At 42.2% G+C, this 22,653-nt stretch overlaps 1 protein-coding gene across 1 annotated transcript; it reads right to left on the reverse strand.

The window, feature by feature from the left end:
* Nucleotides 1–17,157: 17,157 nt before the first annotated feature.
* On the reverse strand, nt 17,158–21,808 carry LOC122489383 (HLA class II histocompatibility antigen, DO alpha chain). The gene is made up of 5 exons (XM_043591114.1): nt 21,671–21,808; nt 20,255–20,503; nt 19,559–19,840; nt 19,323–19,458; nt 17,158–19,080 (listed from the first exon to the last, which is right to left on the reverse strand). The coding sequence occupies exons 1-5, from the start codon at nt 21,750–21,752 to the stop codon at nt 19,077–19,079; spliced, it is 753 nt and encodes a 250-aa protein (XP_043447049.1). The 5' UTR covers nt 21,753–21,808; the 3' UTR covers nt 17,158–19,076.
* Between the last annotated feature and the right edge of the window lie 845 nt (nt 21,809–22,653).

Consider the following 22,653-nt stretch of genomic DNA (forward strand, 5'->3'; position numbering starts at 1 on the left):
GGGAGGGGTGGAGAGAGGGAGACAGGATCTGAAGCAGGCTCTGCGCTGACAGGCTGACAGCAGGAGTCTGATGTGGGGTTTGAACTCAAACCGCAAGATTGTGACCTGAGCTTAAGTCGAATGCTCAACCAACTGAGCCACCCAGGTGCCCCCAATCACAGTTTTTAAGAAAAACTGTAAGTACTTCTAGCCCCACAATATGCAAAGATTTGTAAAAAGCCTAGAGGGTGTTTATCTGAGAGATCTCTAAGCTCAGATCCATTCTGACATCTCAGAAGGATGAGAAGTGTTGTGCTGTTTCCAGGAGGAGGGGAAACAGGCAGAACATTGCCCAAAGAAAAAATAGTGGAGATAAACTGCAGAATGCTGAAGCAGCATGAATGAAAGGGTGAGTGCTTCCAGGTAAGACCAGAAGGCAGAGCTAGACCAACAGGCAGATCATTTAGGCCACAATAAAGATGTGAAATTTTATCCTAAAGGCTTTAATTATAGCTCACATTTATTGAGCACTCACTATGCCAAACAGTATACTGAAAACAACTCATTTTGTCTTCATTATGTCCGATGAAGTAAGTCTAATCTCCATTTAACAGATGAAGAAATGAGGCACAGACAGCTTAAGGAACTTGCCCTAAGTTGCAGCATGAGCTAGTGAGTGCTAAGGTGGGAATCGAACCCAGCAATCTCTGGCTCCAGGAACTACTACCCTCGAATTCCAATACTGTGGGCTGGTGAAGTGCCAGGAGACACATCTTTTGAATAAATTGCAGCAGGAAGAACCATGTTGGGTGGGTGGGGCATCAAGAAGGAATGAAGAGTGATTATTTAGAAAGCAGTTCCTATAAGAAGATAGAGGTTTGGAGTGGAGAGATGGCAATGTAGGTGAAGAGAGTGGAAAAATGTGAAAACTATGTAGGAGATAAAAATGGATGGGATCGTTCTCCACACACCACAGGAAGAGCAGAGTCATGGAAGTTTCACAGTTCGTTGACTAAAGGCATGCCACCTGGCTGACTGGCAGGAGTGAAGAAAACCAACAAGGCTGCCCCAGCACCTGGAGTTCAGAGGCACGTGTTGCCAGTCATGGAGGGTCTTTGGCGCCCCCTGGTGAGCATGATACCCATGACTTACTCCTGAATATTTCAGGTATTCTTGTGGCCACCCTCCCATCTTTCTGTTCTTTCCTTCTTACTTTCCTATACTTCAGGTCTTGAAACATGAACTACACCTTATGACACAGAGGTCCTTGTCTCCCTTGACCTCTGAAGCATCCCATGTGGCTTCCCCTGGCTCTCCTACTTTTCAGACAGCTCCTCTTTTCTTCTCAAAAGCCTACCTCAGCCAACAACTGAGAAGTTGTTGTCCCTCACGTTACCTTGCTTGGTCCTCTTCTCCTTTATTTGCACATTTCTAGGCAATTTTACCCATTCTTCTGGAGGCAATTCCCACCCATAAAATCTGTTTCTGTCCAGACCTTGCTCCAAAGCTCCAAGTCTGTTCTCAGCTGCCAAATGGCAATGTCCTGGGGGGCTCCTGGCACTTGGTACATGTTCCAAAGAGATCCCATCTTTTCCCACACACGCACCTCTGTGAGTTATCTATTTATGTATCAAGCACTCCTAGAGAACTCACTAATGTGCCAGGCACTTACGAGTGCCTTTACGGTCAAGTCCTCACAAGAACACCATGAGTTAGGGTACCCATCACCCTTTCGTAGATGAGGACACTGAGGCTCAGAGCTACTCAGGAACAGTTGCACAGTAAATAAGTAACAGAGCCAGGATTATTAATGTACCATCATTCTCCCAGTCACTGGAGCCAGAGCCCCAGTGATCTAGATCTAGATCTAGATTTCTCCCCCTCACTCTCCTCCTCTGTTCATCCGTCAAGGCCTGTTGACCCTTCTTCCATCACTTCTCTCCTATCAGTGCCCCTGTGAGGCTGATCTTTCACAAATCTCTGCTCACTGGTTTTCTGTCCACAGTCTCATTTTCATCGTATCCATCCCCCACACTGTAGCTGCCAGAGAGATCTTTCAGAAAAGAAATCTGATCATGTTGCTTATTATTACCCTTCAGGTTTAAACTCCTTTGCAAGGCCTCTATCTAACCCTTGTGACCTCTACAAGGTTATATTTCTCATTTTCCCTCTCTTGAACTCTGTACTCAACTCAGAGCAAAAGATAGGCCTTCCCAGATTCTCCCATGCTGCTTAGCACCATCGGGCCTTGGCACACGCTGTCTTCTCTGCCTGGAATATCCTCTTTCCCCTATCAGCAAATCACACATAATTTGGAAGAGCAACTTGTTCCCTCCACTATAAAGACCTTTCTGACTGTCCCTCCACCTCCCATGATACATACACACAATTTCCAAAGGACCTCATTGAGCTTCTGACTGTGCACTACCCACCTCCAATCCAACCACAGCCCTGTCTCCAGACTCCAGTGGGAGTGTCTGGCGTTGAGTTAAAGTGGCCTCTCTATTGTAGCTGATCTGCTCATCAGCCTTGGAGGGAGGACTCTCCCTATGAACAATTAGACAACTTCAGTTTTTCAGTTCACACTTAAGCGCTTCCTTCCTCCTCAGTTTTACCCCCTATGTCTCTTACATCTCCTTTGTGAGGTGGGAACTGTGTCTTGTTTGTTTGTTTGTTTGTTTGTTTGTTTGTTTTAAGTAAGCTTCACACCTACTGCAGAGCCCAATGGGAGGCTCGAACTCACGACCCTGAGATCAAGACCTGAGCTGAGATCAGGAATCAGACACTTAACCACCTGAGTCACCCAGGCGCTCCTGTGTCTTGTTCTTTATAACCTTAACCTGCCCAGTGCCTGGGGAAATAATTTACATATAAGCGTAAATGATGGTTAAACTACCTCTTGGCATTTGCAGCCATCCCAGGTACCTCAGCACAGATCCCAACAAGAGGATCATCGGCTCTGCCGTGGGGCTGGCAGGCCTGGGAGCTGAGGTTGAGACGGGCGTATCACCAAGGTGTGGTAAAAGTAGGGTAACCAGCCACCCCTGGCTTATCCAGGACTGAGAAGTTTTAGCTATAAATAGGGGGAAATCTCAGGCAAATTGGGACAAGTGGTCACCTCATAAATGGGAGACAAAATCACTCTGGCCATACAGGGAGATAGTAAGAGCTAACATACTCTAGGCATTTTCTATTTTCCGAGCCCTGTGCTTATTACATTACATACATCGTCTCATGATTCCTACAACATATAATGCTTTATCATTAGATTCTATTATGCCCACTTAATAGAAGAAAAAGCAGAGGCTCACAGAGCCTGAACTTGGCCTGAATCATGGGTTCCAAAGTCCATGTTTCTCTGCTATCCCGTGTTGTCTCGGGATTCCATCAACCACCTTCTCCCCTCATGCCCACCGTGCCAGCAGACCCCTCTCCCTGAGGTACCAGGCCTGTCACTTGCAGTGAGGCCTCACATCAACCTAAGGTGGTCAAGATAAGCGTAGTTCCTTGTGCAAGTGAGAAGAGCTAGGAAACATTCATACATAATATTCCTCGCTTGTGTTTACCAAACGAGGACATAGCTACTCTCATCAGGTAGGCTAATGTAGGATTTGAGGTTGGAGTAGAAAAGGAATTTATTCTCCAGGGATAAGAATTTTTGCCAGGTGTTGGTTTGAAAAAGGAGTGTTGCTGAAGTACTCTTCTATCAGTTCAACTGTCAGACCTCAGAGAGTCAGCTTCTGTTACGATTTCTGAGACCATGACAATGTAACAGGATTCAATCAACGAATACTTTGTCCTCTTCTGCCCCCGGCAGTGTGTATGTTGGAACTGGCTTCCCCATTCAGGCAGGTTGTGGAGACAGAGTTCCTCCCAAAATGATTATTACCTCTCCTCCTGCCTAGTCTTTGCTTCTCACCCAGAGTTGCTACAAAAAGGAGACAGTTTTGCTTATCCCTTTTCTTCTCTCTCAAAAAGACAAAAACAAAGACAAACCCAGTTTTTAAGGTTTCCTAAGTTTGCATGTATGCTTTTTTTAAAAAATTTTTTTAAATCTTTAATTTTGAGAGAGAGAGACAGAGACAGAGTGTGAGTGGGGGAGGGGCTAAGAAAGAGGGAGACACAGAATCTGAAGCAGGCTCCAGGCTCTGAGCTGTCGGCACAGAGCCTGGCGTGGGACTCGAACTCATGAGCCGTGAGATCATGACCTGAGCTGAAGTCGGATGCATGTATGATTTTAACTCCAACTCCAGGGAAATCAGAGCTGAAAAGTTACTAAGAGAGGGCCAGCAAGTCCTGCATCCCTGTCAGAGGGGACCTTCATGCCCTTTAATGGGACACAGAATGATGGGTGTTCTCCCAGATCCGTGGTTACCATGACATTGTGTTCTATGTTCTTGATTTGAGAAAGAACAAACACTACTCAATCCCCCTACACCCTTTGGTTTCTGTGTCAGGTTTCTGGTTCACCTACTGCCTTCCATAAAGAGTTCTCCTTACTTGGCCCCCAGTTCCCTGGGATCTATTCAGTGACCTGGTGCTGAGACTGGCCATGACCCTCTGCTTAGATTTCTTCCCCTTAAAATTCTGCATCCTTTTCTGGACTTCATTCCAACCACAGCGACCAAAGCCACTGATCTGCTGTTCTTGAATGCATCTCCCCCCACTCAGCCTGACTCCCCAGTATCCTCCTGCTTTTCCATCGTTGTCTGGTCTTGCAAATAGACCCTGCAGAACCCCACAGTGATTTCACCAAAGGTTTGGCCAGAATTAAAAGTTGAGTGCAGAGAGAACACTGAGCAGCAAGGGGGCAACTTGGGGGTGGAGAGGCTGGTTCTGAGAGCAGTTCTGTGGGTAGGGGGTCTGCTTCCAAATATGGGAGAAAAACAAAACAGAAAAAAACTTGCTTCTACAGAGTCTGCGAGAAAGCCAGGGAAGGAAAATTGACACTTGCTGGCTCTTGCTAACTGCCAGGTATTTTGGCAGGTACTTCCCTTGTCAGTCCCCACAACATCTCTATCACACATGCATTATTGTTCTTATTTTAGAGATGAGGAAACTCTGACTTAATGTGAAGAAGATCACATTAGCTAGTGAGACAGGATAAGGCTAATTTCAAAATTTATGTTCTTTCTTCTATACCAAAGGATTGGGGTTATAGTCTGGATATAAGCAAGAAAGGAATTCACAGGTGAAATTTAGAAAACATCCAGAAAAAACATCCAGATAGTAACTCCACTAATCTAAACTGAAGAATAAGGCTAGAGGTACACACACACACACACACACACACCCCACACCACACAAATTTCTATCTATCTATCTATCTATCTATCTATCTATCATCTATATATCTATATCTATAACTATATCTATATCTGCTATCATCTATCATATCTGTATCTTTTTCAATGTAGTTTTTCCCCAGTGTTTCTCCATGAGGTAGAAAATTAATTTTTTCACCAAACCCAAGGAATTGAGTTTAACTCAAGAATTACTAGGAAGTGTGAAGACACCCAGACGAAATGAAACCACCTTGTTCCACAAGTATAGATGAGGGAATTCCCAGTGTTAGCTTTTTCTATGTGAAGAGGAACCAGGCTGAGTAGAAATCATTCACTCTGGGCTGAGTAGTATCTGGTGTCCTGAAGCCACCCCCTCAGGCTTGGCTTAAGTATTGGAACCTTGATGAAAGACGAGGTCTATGGGAACCAGAAGGTAGATGATGGAGGACATGGAGGCTGTGACAAGATGGACAGGTCCACAAAAGGAAAGTGTGGGGTGGGGAATATCTGAGGTTGTACTGACCAGGTAAGAAGGACAGAAAAAGGATAACAAACATTAAAGACCAGGAATAAGAATTATGAGAACTTGTTTGGGGTTTTAGAAACTTTGCACAGTCTCCATTTTTACTATTTTTTATTAATCTTGTCTATTTCTTTTTTTTTTTTAATTTTTTTTTTCAACGTTTATTTATTTTTTTGGGACAGAGAGACACAGAGCATGAACGGGGGAGGGGCAGAGAGAGAAGGAGACACAGAATCGGAAACAGGCTCCAGGCTCCGAGCCATCAGCCCAGAGCCTGACGCGGGGCTCGAACTCATGGACCGCGAGATCGTGACCTGGCTGAAGTCGGAGGCCTAACCGACTGCGCCACCCAGGCGCCCCTAATCTTGTCTATTTCTTGATTGGAATTGTCAATAATATCTCAACCATGGATAAAAGTACAAATTTACAAATCATTCTAATATTTTATAGTTCAATTTATTCTTGGTGTTCCTGATTTGACTATAGACACCACTGTAGTAACCTCTGACTACAGAACATGTTTTTTAAAGGACAAGACATTGATGAAGCCATTGTAGGACTCCAGAGATAAAATGACACTGTGCTTTGAACCCATCAATGAAAAAGTGGCTACAAGAAATGATCAAATTTTATGTAGGTATTTTTTTTATGTAGGTATTTAAATAACCATGTAATGAACAGAAAATTAAAGGCATTACACCATGTTTATTTCATTTTAGTTAAAATCATAGAACAAAATATTAAAATTGTTCATACTTAAATTTATAAAATATCTATTCCAGAGCAGTAATTATTCAGTAGGTGACATACATTATTAACTCATGAGTTCAGGAATCCGGTACGTCTCATTTAATTTTTCACTGCTTTCAAATACAGCATAGCATCACAAACACGCACACGCACACACACATACACGTCTTATTATGAAAATTCTAAACATACAGAAAAGCTGGGAAAAACACAAAGAATACTTGAACCTAGATTCAACACCCATCAAGATTTTACCATATCTGTTTTAATTATGTGTGCGGTGTGGGGTGGGGATCTGAATCCATTTCAATATAAAAACCTCATGGCATTTCGTCTCTAAATGCTTTAGCATAAAGAGGTTTTGCTATGTAACCACAGTACTACAATCATAGTGAACAAAACTGAAAATAATTTTCTAATATCATTGATTACCATGTCTATATTCAAATTTCCCCATTTGTCTCTAGAATGTCTTTATATCTGTTTTTCCCTAAAGATGTTGTCAAGAATCACCCATAAATCTGACTGTAATGTCTCTTGGTTCTCTCCTGATACTCCCCAAACCCCATCTTTTTTCCACATTGTCTTTTTAAAGAGACCAGACCAGTTGTCTTGTAGAATATTCCACAGCCTGAGTTTGTATGATTGTTTCTTCATGGTTTCATTTGACTTATTCCTCTAATCCAATGTATCTTCTATAAACTAGAACTTTGAACTAAAGGCTTGGTTATATTCAGATTAAAGATTTTTGGCAATATTTCTTCATAGGTGATGCCACATACCTCCTCAGGAGGTATATATGATTACTGTCTTGTTATCCCATTGTTGACGGAGCCAAGTTTGATCACTGAGTTGAAATGGTGATAGCCAGATCTCTCTCCTCTGTAAAGGTATTTTCTCCCTTTTGTCAATAGCAAACAACCTATGGGCATGATACTTCATTCATCATGATGTGACTCATTAGTTCTCCATCATCTGTTCCCCTAATGATTTTAACATCAGTGATGCCTTCCCTGAATCAATGATCATATTAGAGTTGTAAAACATTAATTTTTGAATTCTATTTCCTCTACACTTATTGTCTGGCAGTCACACAAAAGGGACAACTTTTCTCATCAAGGGAACCATAATTTCTTCTGAAAATCAGGGAATATTCTTGTTTTCAAGTACCAATTTTCCAAGTTCGGAATTAGAATATCACATCCAGTGATAACAGAAACGTTTTGTTGTTTGTTTATTTTAGCTTTATCTGATTATTATAAGGGCCTTGTGGGTTTTTAAATATTTTACATGTTTGATTATCATCATTTTTTGATACTTAAATTGTCCCATATTTGGCCAATGGGAGCCCCTTCAAGCTGGCTGCTCTTTCCTTTTGACAAGCCCCTATTAGTCTTTGAACACTTACTTGTTTTCTGAAACAAGTTTGCTTTGTATTTTCCCTAACCCAGACCTGAAATCAATCACTTCTCTAAGAAGCTCCATTTCATTTCGTTGGGTATTTAGAAAACACAATCTGTGCACTTGGGATGCTCATTACTACTGAGGTATCGTTGCATTCAGTCTCTTTCATTCACTGGAACTAAGAGATACATATACTTACAAATCATTAATTAAAATTGGCATTTCTAACTAAAATGCAACATTAGTGATTTAATTCAGATGCTTTTTTACATTAAGTTAATTCATTCATAATTAATTAAATTTAATTCAGATACATTAAAAATCTTGGTTCCTAAAAAAACAAATCTTGGTTCTCAATTACATGACAACAGTAATTACTGATTTGTTTCGTCCTATAATATACATAACATAGTTTCAAAATAATAATATAATCTTACTATTAACGATAAAACTACTGAATGACATTCAAGGTTTTGGTAATTCTTTTTGTCCTTAGGATATGTTCCACTAAGAATATATAGTACTGTCTTCTAATATTAATTAAACTCTTTTCTTTGTGTAGTATGTTTCTGTTTGTTTTAAATTTTAGGGGGGTTTTGTTCAATTTTTATAAAAAGTGTAAAGTATTTATATATTTCAAAAGTCAATATTCATTTTTATCCTTATTTTCTCAGACTCATTCCCTCAATTCTATTCTCCTCTCCCAATCCCATTTTCATCAATTTTTAGCTTATCCTTCCAGTATAGCTTTTTTCAAATACATACCTCTCTTCTTTCTTACCCCAAAGGCAGCACATGCTATATATAATGCCTTCATATCTTGCATTCTCCACAAAATCCTAGAGATCCCTCCATATCAGCTCAAAGAGATCTTCCTCATTCTTCTAACAGCTTTATGTTACCCCATTGCATGGAAGTACCATTGCTTTTCAACCCTTACTAGACATGTTGCCAATCTTTTGCTATTACAAAAAATGACATGACAGTCTTAAAAGGCAGATGACTATATAATAAAGACTGCATGTTTGACATTTCCTTACACATATTAAAGCATGTTTTCAGGGCTCCTGGTGGCTTATTGGTTAAACATCCGACTTCGGCTCAGATCACGATCTTAGAGTTCAGGAGTTCGAGCCCCACATCCAGCTCTGTGCTGACAGCTCAGAGCCTGGAGTCTGCTTCAGATTCTGTGTCTCCCTCTCTCACTGCCCCTCCCCCACCCACATTCTGTCTCTCTCTCAAAAATAAATAAACATTAAAAATTTTTTTAAGTATATTTTATGTACACTACCAAAACTGAAACAGGAAGAAATAGAAAATTTGAACAGCCCCATAACCTGTAAGGAAATCGAATTAGTAATCAAAAATCTGCCAAAAAACAAGAGTCCAGGGCCAGATGCCTTGCCAGGAGAATTCTACCAAACATTTAAGGAAGAGTTAACACCTATTCTCTTGAAACTGTTCCAAAAAATAGAAATGGAAGGAAAGCATCCAAACTCTTTCTATGAAGCCAGCATTACCTTGATTCCAAAACCAGACAGAGACCACACTAAAAAGGAGAACTATAGACCAATTTCCCTGATGAACATGGATGCAAAAATCCTCAACAAGATATTAGCCAACTGGATCCAACAATACATTTAAAAAATTATTCACCACGACCAAGCAGGATTTATACATGGGATGCAGGGCTGGTTCAATATCTGCAAAACAATTAACGTGATTCATCACATCAATAAAAGAAAGGACAAGAACCATATGATCCTCTCAATAGATTCAGAGAAAGCATTTGACAAAATGCAACATCCTTTCTTGATAAAAACCCTCAAGAAAGTGGAGACAGAAGGAGCATACCTCGAGATCATAAAAGCCATATATGGACGACCCAACGCTAATATCATCCTCAATGGGGAAAAACTGACAGCTTTCCCCCTAAGGTCAGGTCCACTCTCACCACTGTTATTCAACATAGTATTGGAAGTCTTAGCCTCTGCAATCAGACCACACAAAGAAATAAAAGGCATCCAAATCGGCCAGGAGGAGGTAAAACTTTCACTCTTCACAGATGACATGATAGTCTATATGGAAAACCCAAAAAATTCCACCAAAAAAACTGCTAGAATTGATTCATGAATTCAGCAAAGTTGCAGGTTATAAAATCAATGCACAGAAATAGGTTGCATTCCTATACACCAACAATGAACCGACAGAAAGAGAAATCAAGGAATCGATCCCATTTACAGTTGCACAAAAAGCCCCATAAAATACCTAGGAATAAATCTAACCAAAGAGTTGAAAAATCTATACACTGAAAACTATAGAAAGCTTATGAAAGAAATTGAAGAAGACACAAAAAATGGAAAAAGATTCCATGCTCCTGGATAGGAAGAACAAATATTGTTAAAATGTCGATACTGCCCAAAGCAATCTACATATTCAATGCAATCCCTATCAAAGTAACACCATCATTCTTCACAGAGCTAGAACAAATAAATCATCCTAAAATTTGTATGGAACCAGAAAAGACCCTGAATAGCCAAAGCAATCTTGAAAAAAAAAAAAAAAAAAAAAAAAAACAAAGCAGGAGGCATCACAATCCCAGACTTCAAGCTACATAACTGTAATCATCAAGACAGTATGGTACTGGCACAAGAACAGACACTCAGATCAATGGAACAGAATAGAGAACCCAGAAATGGACCCACAAACGTATGGCAACTAATCTTTGACAAAGCAGGAAAGAATATCCAATGGAATAAAGACAGTCTCTTCAGCAAGTGGTGCTGGGAAAACTGGACAGCGACATGCAGAAGAATGAATCTGGACCACTTTCTTACACCATACACAAAAATTAACTCAAAATGGATGAAAGACCTCAATGTAAGACAGGAAGCCATCAAAATCCTTGAGGAGAAAGCAGGCAAAAACCTCTTTGATCTTGCCTGCAGCAACTTCTTACTCAACACGTCTCCAGAGGCAAGGGAAACAAAAGCAAAAATGAACTACTGAGACCTCATCAAAATAAAAAGCTTCTGAAAAAAAAATCTTCTGCACAGCGAAGAAAACAATCAATAAAACTAAAAGGCAACTGACAGAATTGGAGAAGATATTTGCAAATGACATAACATATAAGGGTTGGTATCCAAAATCTATAAAGAACTTATCAAACTCAACACCCAAAATCAAATATTGCAGTGAAGAAATGGGCAAAAGACATGAATAGACACTCTCCAAAGAAGACATCCAGATGGCCAACCGACACATGAAAAAATGTTCAACATCACTCATCATCAGGGAAATAGAAATCAAAACCACAATGAGATACCACCTTACACCTGTCAGAATGGCTAACGTTAGCAACTCAGGCAACAACAGATGTTGGCAAGGATACGGAGAAAGAGGATCTCTTTTGCATTGTTGGTGGCAATGCAAGCTGGTGCAGCCACTCTGGAAAACAGTATGGAGGTTCCTCAAAAAACTAAAAATAGAACTACCCTACAACCCAGCAATTGCACTACTAGGCATTTATCCAAAGGATACAGATATGCTGTTTCGAAGGGGCACATGCACCCCCATTTTGGTAACAGCACTATCAACAATAGCCAAAGTATGGAAAGAGCCCAAATGTCCAGCAATGGATGAATGGATAAAGAAGATGTGGTGTATATATACAGTGGAGTATTACTCGGCAATCAAAAAGAATGATATCTTGCCATTTGCAACTATGTGGATGGAACTGGAGGGGATTATGCTAAGTGAAATCAGTCAGTCAGAGAAAGACAAAAATCATATGACTTCACTCATATGAGGACTTTAAGAGACAAAACAGATGAACATAAGGGAAGGGAAACAAAAATAATATAAAAACAAGGAGGGGGACAAAACAGAAGAGACTCGTAAATATGGACACACACTGAGCGTTGCTGGAGAGGTTGTGGGACGAGGGATGTACTAAATGGGTAAGGGGCATTAAGGAATCTACTTCTGAAATAATTGTTTCACTATATGCTAACTAATTTGGATGTAAATTTTAAAAATAAATACATAAATACATAAATAAATAATAAAATTTAAAAATAAAAAAAATTAAGTATATTTTAGAAAAAATATTACTTGTATTTATTCATTTTTGGTTCAGTTATTAGCATTCTTTGCAATACTTGTTTCATGGAACAATTTAAGAAATGCTAGGTGTACTTCATGATAAGTGTGCAGACTAATGGATTTGACAAATGTAAGATGTTCAGACTAGTGCATGGCACATTGGCAGTGTCCAATAAATGAAAGACAATAATCACAATAAAACTAATAGTGTTATTAACAGCAGAAAAAGTTTAATTACAGGCTAGCTTCCATTAGCTCCTGAGTAGTGATGGTGCGATAGAAAGAATTTGGGCTCCAGCATCATATAGACCTCCCCAGCCACCTTCTAAATGTCTGACCTTGGGCCAAGCTGTATAATTTCAACCCCTGTTTCCCCCTCAGTAAAATGGGTATAATTATTCTAAGCTTTCAAGTTGACTGTAAGAGAGAAATGAAATAATGCATGGTGGCAAAATATTGCTTTTCTTTTCTTTTCTTTTCTTTTCTCTGTACTCAATTTTGTGACATAGAGCCATGGCAGGTGTCATCATCAAGACTCTTCCTAACTTCCAGCTTTGAATACTTTAAGCCTGAAGCATGCTTGATATTACCCCAGGTATCCCAGACATTATTCTAGGGAGAGAATAATGCCTTTGAGAGGCAGTAAGGCAAGCCAGAGAGAGGAGATTCTCCCAAAGTGTGGAAAGCACAATTATCTGTGGGTCCTAAGAGAGCCCCATTCCCTTGCAGCACCCAAAGCAGGTGGGGAGGCCTCTGGGGAAAAGGAAAGGTGTCCCACGTGGTGCATTTATCCAGTCCTGCTCCCATGCACTGGGGCTCATTCCTCACCAAAAATTTCTCTATCCCCCGCCTGATGCAAAACAGCAAAGCTGCCACTGTGAAAGACCATGTAGGCTAAGACCCAGGCATCCTAGAGAGAGCCAGTCTGGACATATGCAAGAAGACAGAAGGGGCTTATCTAATGTTCCAGTGTGGTGTCAATGCCTTAGAACAACCATGAAAGAGGGAAGCCCCAATAATATCTGAGGCTGAATTTACCAACTATTTAATGAGGGAGAGGCTTGGTTTTGAGTACAATTTAAGACTTTTCTAAAAAAAATTTACTACTTGCAGGGCATCTGGGTAGCTCAGTAGGTTAAGCGTCTGACTCTGGCTCAGGTCATGATCTCACAGTTTGTGAGTTCCAGCCCCTCCTTGGGCTCTGTGCTGACAGCTCAGAGCCTGGAGCCTGCTTCAGATTCTGTGTCTGCCTCTCACTCTGCCCCACCCCCACTCATGCTCTCCCTCTCTCTCTCACAAAAATAAATAAACATTAAATTTTTTTTTAATTTACTACTTGCATTTTCTGCATGACTTTCTAGATTTTGTGGACCACAATTCAAACTCACTATGTATGAAAAAGCATTTATATAAAGGCCTGGCACATTATTTTCTTTAATGGGTAGCCACTGTTATTAACACCAGCTGCAGAACAGTGGGATAAGGCTCAATCTGCACAAATAAAATGGAATTTAGTAGGAGTCCACAAATGTTTTAATGCCTCGTATGTTCCAGATAATAGGACAGGTGTTGGAAATATGAGATATCGACTTACCTTGTTGTAGTGAAGCAGCAAAGGAAGACACACAACACAGCTAGCTCTGACTCGTGGGAGAATGTCGTAGGTCCTAGTGAGAGAATGGGCAAAATACTGTGGCCTGGGATTGGAAAGGCTTCACAGAAACTGCATTTAATTGGGGCCTGGGGAAGGACAGGTAAAATGTTGATTGATTGGCAGAGGAAGACAGGTCTCGCACAGAGATTAGTATGTGCAAAGGCAGGGAGGTGTAAACATATCTTGAGAATTCTGTGTGACTTCACACTGACTGTTTTCAGGGGAGCTATTAGGAATAAGGTTAAAAATGTACATCAGGGACAGTTTAAGAAGGATCTTCTTCACCCTGTGGGTAATAGAGCATCCATGGAATTTAAAGCTGAAGGAAGAGAAAAGAAAATATCTGAGAAGCTTCTAGAGAGAAAAAACAACACATCATCACATACAAATTCCAGGATTATGAATATCTTTTGGCTTCTCAACAATAATGTTAGAAGCTCAAAGACTACGGAGAAGTGACCTAAAATTTCTGAAGAAATGATTTTGAATCTTGAATTTTACACACAACTGCTATCATTCAAGTGTTTGAGTAGAATAAATATATTTTCTGACATGAAAAGCATAAAAATTTGCTTCGTATGTACTCTTTCTCAGGAAGCTAAAAGAGAGTGTGCCTCTCTAAAATAAAGCATTAGACCACAAAAGGGTAATTACTGGATTTAAGAAACAGAAGGCCCAACACAGAGGACAGGTAAATCCTGACAAGGTTGGTGAAGGGTGATCCCAGGATGACAGCTGTGTCATTGAGAACAGCTGGTTAGCAATGGAGCAGACAGAAGGTCGTGGGAGAGTTTTGTCTGACAATAAAATAGACTGATTGTATTGTAAGGAAATTTGTGACACACTAATAATAAGTACAAATAAAACCAAGCAAAGAGAAAACAGGACGATTATTCGCTCCCAGGAAAACAAAAAATTGTCTAGGAAAGGAAGAGCGTGATTTACTCTATGGTTTGGCTGTGAGTAACTTTTACATGGTCACAATAACATAAAGACTGAACACCGACATAGCCAAAGTAACAATATAACTGTATTAAAGATGAGGACACGGGAAGAGGGCATGTGTGTGGTATGAAGACGAAAATCCTCATCTTCCACAGTGGGAAGTAAAAGAGATGAAGCCTAAAGCTGAAAAATCAAGACAGAGCAACACAAACATGTTATTTAGAGACAAGAGTTAATACCAATAGAATCAGTTCAAAACAGTTGAAAGTTATCGCTGCTGGGGGTGAGGACATTGTAGGAGAGGGGGCTGGAGACAGGACATTTGGGGGAAATCTTATTTGACAGTTCAAACTATATGTGACATAACTTTGTTAAAAATTAAAATTATTCAGTATTATCTGAAGGAAATGAAAACATTAATTCAAAAAGATATGTGCACCCCAGGTTCATTGCAGCATTGCTTACAATAGCCAAGATATAGAAATGACCTAAGTGTTCACCGATGGATGAATGGAAAAGTGAATTGTGAGATATATATATATATATATATATATATATATATATATATATATATAGTGATATATGAATGGAAAAATAAATTGTGAGATATATAGATATAGATATATGCAATGAAGTACTATTTAACCATTAAAAAGGTTGAAATCTTGCCATTTGTGACGACATGGATGGATCTCTGGGGCATTATGTAAAGTGAAATAAGTCAGACAAAGACAAACGCTGTATGATTTCACTTCTGTGTGGAATCTGAAAAAAAAAACCAACAAATTCATAAATACAGAGAATAGATTAGTGGTTGCCGGAGGTAGGGGTGAGTGGGGGAGAAATGAGTGAAGGGGGTCAAAAGGTAAAAAAAAAAAAAGAATAGAATAGAATAGTAAGCAAATGAATAATGCATTTAGTTATAAGGAACAAAACTGCAGTCATGTGGAAGAGAAGAAGCAAAGTTCTAGGTAAAGTAGCATTGCTTAACTCTCATCTTGTGAGCCCAAGAGTTTGTTCTGCCCTTAGGACCACACTGCTTCTTTCTTACAGAAACACTCATTCCTCAGATCTCCGCCTGTCGGTCTTCGTAAATAACATCTCAGTTCTGGTGTCACCTCCTGAAGCAGGATTCCAGCCCTCTTCTTCAGCCACTCTTTATCAGATCCTTTATTCTGCTTAATTTTCTTCATAGAACTCAACACAACTTTCAGGCCTCATATTTCTCATTAAATATCTTTTTTTGCTGGTGGTTTGTACGTTTCCTTCACTAAGTATAAGCTTTTGGCAGTAGAGACTATGTCTGGCTTTTTCACTCCTGCCCCCCAATCCCACAGCTAGAGCAACACAAGAGGTGCTCACTCAGTATCTGATTGGACGGACTGATATGTAATGTAGTCAAGCGATTTTCTTGACTACAATGGGTCTGTTTCATTAAACATAAATTAGAGCTATGAGTATCTTCTCAAGCTCCCTTTGCAACACTATACAGACATTCCTAACATTAGGAAGTCAAAATGAATAACTGCATTCAGCTCTTAGTCTTGTGAAAATTCTGAGTGTGTCTATATCTGCCCTGCCACCTCCTGGTCCATGCAGTGCATCATTTATCTGCAGTGAGCCTGATAAAACATGAAGGGCATGGGCTCTGGGCTCAAACAGACTTGAATTCTGTTCCCTGCTGTGACACTTACAGTTGTGCTACTTTGAACAAGTTAGTGAATTTGTTCAATTCTCAGTTTCCTTTTATTTAAAAATGGAATGATATTAGTGTTTACCAGATCAGATTACTGGGGATTAGAAAATACAATGTATGTGCACTATATGATACAAGCTCGGGGTGGGGGGGAGGATAGAAAGAGAGAGAGAGGGAGGATGAGTAGAGGGAATCTGGAGGCAGCCCACACAGAATACTCTTCCAGAGAAAGGGGCTGAGGGTAACTTGGAGGAGTGGGGAGGCTGGGGTATAGGACAAAGAGGCGATTTGATGCCCTCAACAGATGAGAAACATGATGTGTTCATCGTCTGTAGAGGCAACCCTGAAAAAAAGGAGAGTATGAAAATACAGAAGAGGATATGCCTACTATCTATTCTAAAAGACACAGAAAGGGATCATTCAAGAATATAGGAGGACAATGTTTTTAGTGAGAGACTGTTTACTTTGAAACTAGAAGGAAAAAATATGATTATGAAGGCAGATACATAAATCTGAACGATTTGGAATTGTTCCTAAAAGTTCCAATGACTTCTGTGTAATATATGCATAGTGAAAAAAGCACACTTCTGGTCAAAAGAAAACACTTTATTTATTTATTTATTTATTTATTTATTTATTTAGAGAGACAGAGAGCATCCGCAGGGGAGAGGCAGAGAGAGAGGGAAAGAGAGAATCCCAAGCAGGCTCTGGGCTGTTAGCAAAGAGCCTGACATGGGGCTCCATCCCATGAACTGTCAGATCATGACCTGAGCTGAAATGCAGAGTGGGACGCCTAACCAACTGAGCCACACAGGTGTCCCAAAATGAAACTTTTAAACACTAGGGCAGAGATCAGAGAAGCATCTTTCTGAGGATGATCAAGTTAACTTTTGAAAAGCAAAAGATCAGCAGAGATCAGGGCATGTTGGGGACAAACTTATGTTGAGATGTCTTCTGAGAACCAACCCATTCTTCTTTCTCTGAGAATGATCCAACCCCTCTCCTCAGAGGTGGGTGCTCGGCAGCCATGTTTGTACTGTGGATCTTGTGCCTCTGGTTACAGTACTTCGGACTGGGATGGGCAACTGCCTCAAATGTGGACATCCGTTTGTTTTTTTAATAATTTAAAATTGTTACTGGGAGATAGTGGTGGATGGGTAGAGCTGAGGTGATGTACAAACTCAGGAACTGCAGGTGAACATATTAGCTGAAAAGGGTAGTCCACAGAGAGAGAAGAATATGGCTAATATGGCTAACATTAGAGGGATAACACAGACCATATGGCCCAGAGAGAGAGCAAGAGAGATTGTTCTAGATTCTACTGGCTTTTCAGTCTGAGTTCTGTTCCCTTAGGCTTGGCTAAAATCCACCCTTGGTTCAGGTACCACTCCTGTATCTTTATTGTAAACATCCTCTCCTTATGTCTGTGATCATTTTAAGAGGGATTCTACTACTGGAAAACAAAAGTCTTGACTAGGACAATCCTCCCCCACTTCCAATAGGGTCTTCTTCTGGCCATCGATTTCTTTCAATTTATTGTCTCTTGGAAAGTCCATATGATCTCTTGGTTTCTTTCTTCTCCAGGACTAATGCTCACAATGCCAATCCCCATCTTGCCCTACTTACTTGTATCTGCCTCAACTTTTAGGCCCTAAAAGACTTAGGTTCTCCAGAAAGGCTTCCTGGACAACCTCAGACCTCAAGGATCCCCTCTTCCAATAGCATCAGGCTATGTCAGTGGGTCTCACGTACCAGACCACAGTCTAAGTCTAGGATGGCTGCATCAGCATCATCTGGAACTTGTTAAAAATTACAGACTGTTACCACTCTCTCTACCTCTAAGATGCTAATTCAGTAGATCTGGGTGAGGCCTGCACGTATTTAAAAGGCCCCCAACTGATTCTTACATACATTCCAGTTTGAAAACCACTAAGAGAGAGCCACTTGAACTTTCTCTAAATATGTGGCCAGGTCTTCTACTAATATGATTGACCCCAGGTTAAGGAAGTAACCATGTTATCCAAGCCGCCTGGGATTCTAGGGGATTTGGAAAAAGGAGATGACACTGTAGATTATGCCTGGACACCAAAGGCCTCTTCATTATGGAGTAAATCCAGACAAGAGTAGAATTCTCATGAACCTTTCCTCTCCTGGCAACTCCTTTGAGGGCAAATCTGAATTCAGAAGGTAAATTGCATGAAGTCCTCGTGAAATGGCCCATTCACAAGTAACACACGACAGGCCCCAAATGGATGAGTCAAATGGAACAAGATATAGCTGGACTGGCCTGAGGATGGCTGCCAATCCCAAGTATGAAATGGTCGTGCTAAATGGTCATCACCTGGAATCCCCTCTTCTAGGTCCTAGTATCCTTCACACCCTGAGAGAATTGGCCAAGACCTGGTAGAAAGCATATAGTCCAAACACAATTAAAAAATTTACTGCTGCTAGCCAGAGCTTTGAGTAGAGCAAAATGTGTGTGTGTGTGTGTGTGTGTGTGTGTGTGTGTGTGTGTGTTGGGGTGAGAAGGGGCACTAGTTGCTGCCCCACAAGTCCTGCAGTGAGTACCAGATCCAAGAGAGGAGACCTATAGGACAGAGGCTGATCCCATCCAAAGTCAGCACAGTGGCGATATACTTAGCAGACGGAGGCACTGAGTACACAAAGCCTGTCAGAAACTTGCGATGAACCCATCAGTTGTCTGTCTCCTACAATCTGTTTTTCTCAGAAGGTTCGTTACCTAAAGTGGTGAAAACCATATGACCAAGGTTGTTCGAGCTCACAATGCTGGGGTCCTGTCTGATTGCCCACCTCCCCCAGACCCACCTCACCCCCTCACTCACCTGTACTCTTCTATTCCCTGCCCACTACTTGTCTATGCCACCCTTCTCTGAACTTCTTGCTCCCCAGAGAATGATCCTCCACCCCATCCTGTTCAGAGTCACCCATTCCCCTGCCCCCAGACTCCCGGGGCCTCTGTACCTGGGGGCACTGGACAAGCATGTGCCTCTGATGATGAGAATGGTGCCCACAAGAAAGCCCACCAGGCCGAGGGCTAGGCCAAGGGCACAGACCAGAGTCTCAGTGGTGTCTGGCAGCGGGATAGGCATCTGGGGCTCTGGGGGAGAGAGAGGAAGGGTCAGGGGGTGCAGTGAAAGGATTCTAGAGTAAAGGAAACATGGGTCTGTGAAGAGTGAGCTGGGGAGGGGGTTCCATACCCCAGTGCCTGAAGAGCGGCTCGTCCAGGCCCCAGTGCTCCACCTTGCAGTCATACATGTCATCTGCTGAAGGCACGAAGGTCAGGTAGTAGAACTTGCGGAACAGATGGTCAGGCTGGGAATAGAAGCTGGTCTGGGCCACCCCCTCGGTGATTATTTGACCATTGCGCAGCCAGGTGATATTGATCACAGGGGGGAAGATGTTGTCCACCATGCAGATGAGGACGTTGGGCTGGCCCAGCTCCACTCGAAACTTGGGGAATACAGTCACCCTCGGAGGCACTAGGAGGAATGAGGCCCTGAATCCCAAAGGCTCATCCCTGCAGCTGGGCCTGACTAGGACTGGGATTCAGGGACACTTCCTCCTATTTGGGATTTGCAGTCAGGGGATTCTCTGGGACATAACTGCAGGGGTGGGAGGGAGGCAGAGGGAGAAGAGGCTGAGGAGGGCAGTGGGGACACCAGGGGCTCCTGTATCTGACAGGTTCCTGAGGGGGAGTCCAGGCGGGAGGGTCAGTCTTCAAGAAAGAAGAGGGCACTGAAGGGATCTAGATCTAGAGCCTCCTGGAGAGACACGGGCTGAGAGAGAGGTGTGCCAAAGTAGATGGAGGCCTACGAGGTGGGAAGAAGCTTCTCTGGGCCTCCTGTGCCGACAGGGGGTGGGGCAGAGGGAGTGAGGAGAGGAAAGGCCGGTACCGTTGGTGGCTCTGGTGCGGTTGGAGCGTTCCACCAAGACATCCAGATGGGCTTTGATCACCGCGATGCTGGCCAGCCCATTCTGTGGGTCAAAGTAGGCGAAGTTGCCAAACTCAGGCAAACGCCACACAGCCTCCCTCTTCTTCAGCTCCACAGAGAACAGCTGTTCCCCATCAAATTCATAGGCAAACTGACCCGAGGCACCATAGGATTGGTAGAAAGCTGGTCCATAGGAGCCCATGTGATCAGCTGTATTGGGTAAGTTCAGGGTCAGAGACAGAAAAGAAAATCTATCAATCTCACGTAAAACATGTGCCCCATCCTGGGTTCTCTGTGGGGACAGAGTTGAGCTGTTAAGACGGTCCTTGGACAGTGGGAGGGTTGCTGGGGGTTAACAGAGGGAAACAGGCACATGCCCAACACACTGGCAGGAAGAGAGACACAAGTGCGTCTGGCATACCAGGTTGGGAAGAAGAGAGGCCGCCTAAAATCATGCTTGGGATTCCCAGAGTTAAATGGTAGCTGTGATCATTTGCCTTAGTTGTGCTATCGGGTCCTGTGTGTGACATGAGTGGTGGGGGAGGGCGGGGTGAGGGAAAATGATTAGGATGTGTCTAAGTGGAGCCTTGGGCACAGAGCTGCAGTATAGGTGGGCGTGAGGACAGAAGGTGATGGCTGGCAGAAGTAAGAATTAAGATTTGTGACAGGGACCAAACAGATAGCAAAAGGCAGCCTGAGGTATCGCAGAGAGCACTGGAAAAGGAGTCCAAAGTTCAAGTCAAGATCATGCCCTAACTCTTCCACCTCAATGGATTATGATCAAACGCGTCTGTTTCCAAAACTGAAGCTCAGTTTTCTGAAAATTCAGGTTAGATTTTAATGGGTAAGGGGCCTTTCGAATTCTATGAAATTATATGTTCAACAGTCATTGAGGCACTACTATGTACCCAGCACAATGCCAGGCCCCAAGGAAATACAGCTAAACCAGCTGTGGATCCCTCACACACACACACAAGGAGCTCATGTCTAGAGCAGGATTAAGACAGAAAAACAGTTAACTATCCACATGGTGATAAATACTGCAGTAAAACTGGACTCGAATGGGCACACTCCAAGCCAGGAAGTGGCACAGAAATCACGGTACTAGGTGACATAGGATGGAGGTTTGGATCTCAGAAAGAAGGAAGGAATTGGTCATGCACTTGAACCTGACAAAGTCTGAACATGCAGCTGGCATAGCTGGACTGAGCTGCACCTGTATTTTAGATCCACAGTGGACATGACAGAGGCAAAGAGACCGGAGATCTCTTGGTAAAGGAAGTTGCCCATAAACCAGAGAAGAACAATGCAGGCTCTATACTGTCTCTCGTGTAACCCTAGATCTTCTCTCCTCACCCGATCCCCCTCAGCACTCACCCTTGATGGCCCCAGCTTCGTGGGGGCTCAGGAGGCTCATCAAGGTGTGGAGTCCTAGGACTAGCCCCCCACTGAGGACCATTGCCCTGATGTTTAACCAAGTAAGTTTTGGTGTGGGGCTGTGGTAGGACTTAAAGGAAGGAGGCGGGGGTAAAGAGGAAGAAAACAGATTCAAGGAGGGGGAAGACTCCCTGCTGTATTCAGCCAATCAGAGACATTCTCTGAGTTAATGCAGCTGTTGCTGGGTAAAGAAGTATGAAGCCTAGGTGAAAGGTGGAAGAATGCATTGGGCCCTCATGCACTGAGGAGGCTTGACCCACAGGGGAGTCAAAAGGAGGTTTCTGTTTGGGAGGTGGAAGGGGCCTAGATGAACCATTACTACAAACTCCAAGAAAAGAACCTCTGGAAGGAGAGAACAGGCCATCAGAGAACCACAGAGCTGAGCTCAAAGGCTCTAGACTGATCTCTGGCGTAGAGAATCCCAGTCTCTCTGTAAGTTTCTACAGACAACTTTGGAGTTAAAAAGTAATATACACCATACTAAGAAACTTTAAAAGGGACATATTGGATACACAGTAGAATCAAAATCCTTTAAACCTTTAAATCACTTTGGAAAATGTTACTTTATTTCATTGTGTGAGGAAAAAGATGTGTAATTGTCAGAGATGTCTAGAGTAGGGAGCTTCAGTGGACTATTGTGAGGAGGACAGAGGGTGCTGGATAACCTCCATTTGTCCTTGGGCACCCTTCTCCATGCTGCCTGCGGGCTGACCCATGTGGACAGCATCTCCCTTCCCTCTGGCTTCTGCTTGGGCTCGGCGTTGGCAGAATTTAGTCCAACATATGGCACAAAAACAGACACATAGACCAATGGAATAGAATAGAAACCCCAGAACTAGACCCACAAACGTATGGCCAACTCATCTTTGACAAAGCAGGAAAGAACATCCAATGGAAAAAAGACAGCCTCTTTAACAAATGGT

Source organism: Prionailurus bengalensis, chromosome B2 (genome assembly GCF_016509475.1).
Source record: "Prionailurus bengalensis isolate Pbe53 chromosome B2, Fcat_Pben_1.1_paternal_pri, whole genome shotgun sequence".
Taxonomy (NCBI): Eukaryota; Metazoa; Chordata; class Mammalia; order Carnivora; family Felidae; genus Prionailurus; species Prionailurus bengalensis.

Coding starts and splice junctions, on each gene's coding strand:
- LOC122489383 (XM_043591114.1), bottom strand. CDS start 21,752: ATGGTCCTCAGTGGGGGGCTAGTCCTAGGACTCCACACCTTGATGAGC. Junction 20,504..21,670: donor CGAAGCTGGGGCCATCAAGG/GTGAGTGCTGAG, acceptor TACCCAATACAG/CTGATCACATGGGCTCCTAT. Junction 19,841..20,254: donor CCGCACCAGAGCCACCAACG/GTACCGGCCTTT, acceptor CATTCCTCCTAG/TGCCTCCGAGGGTGACTGTA.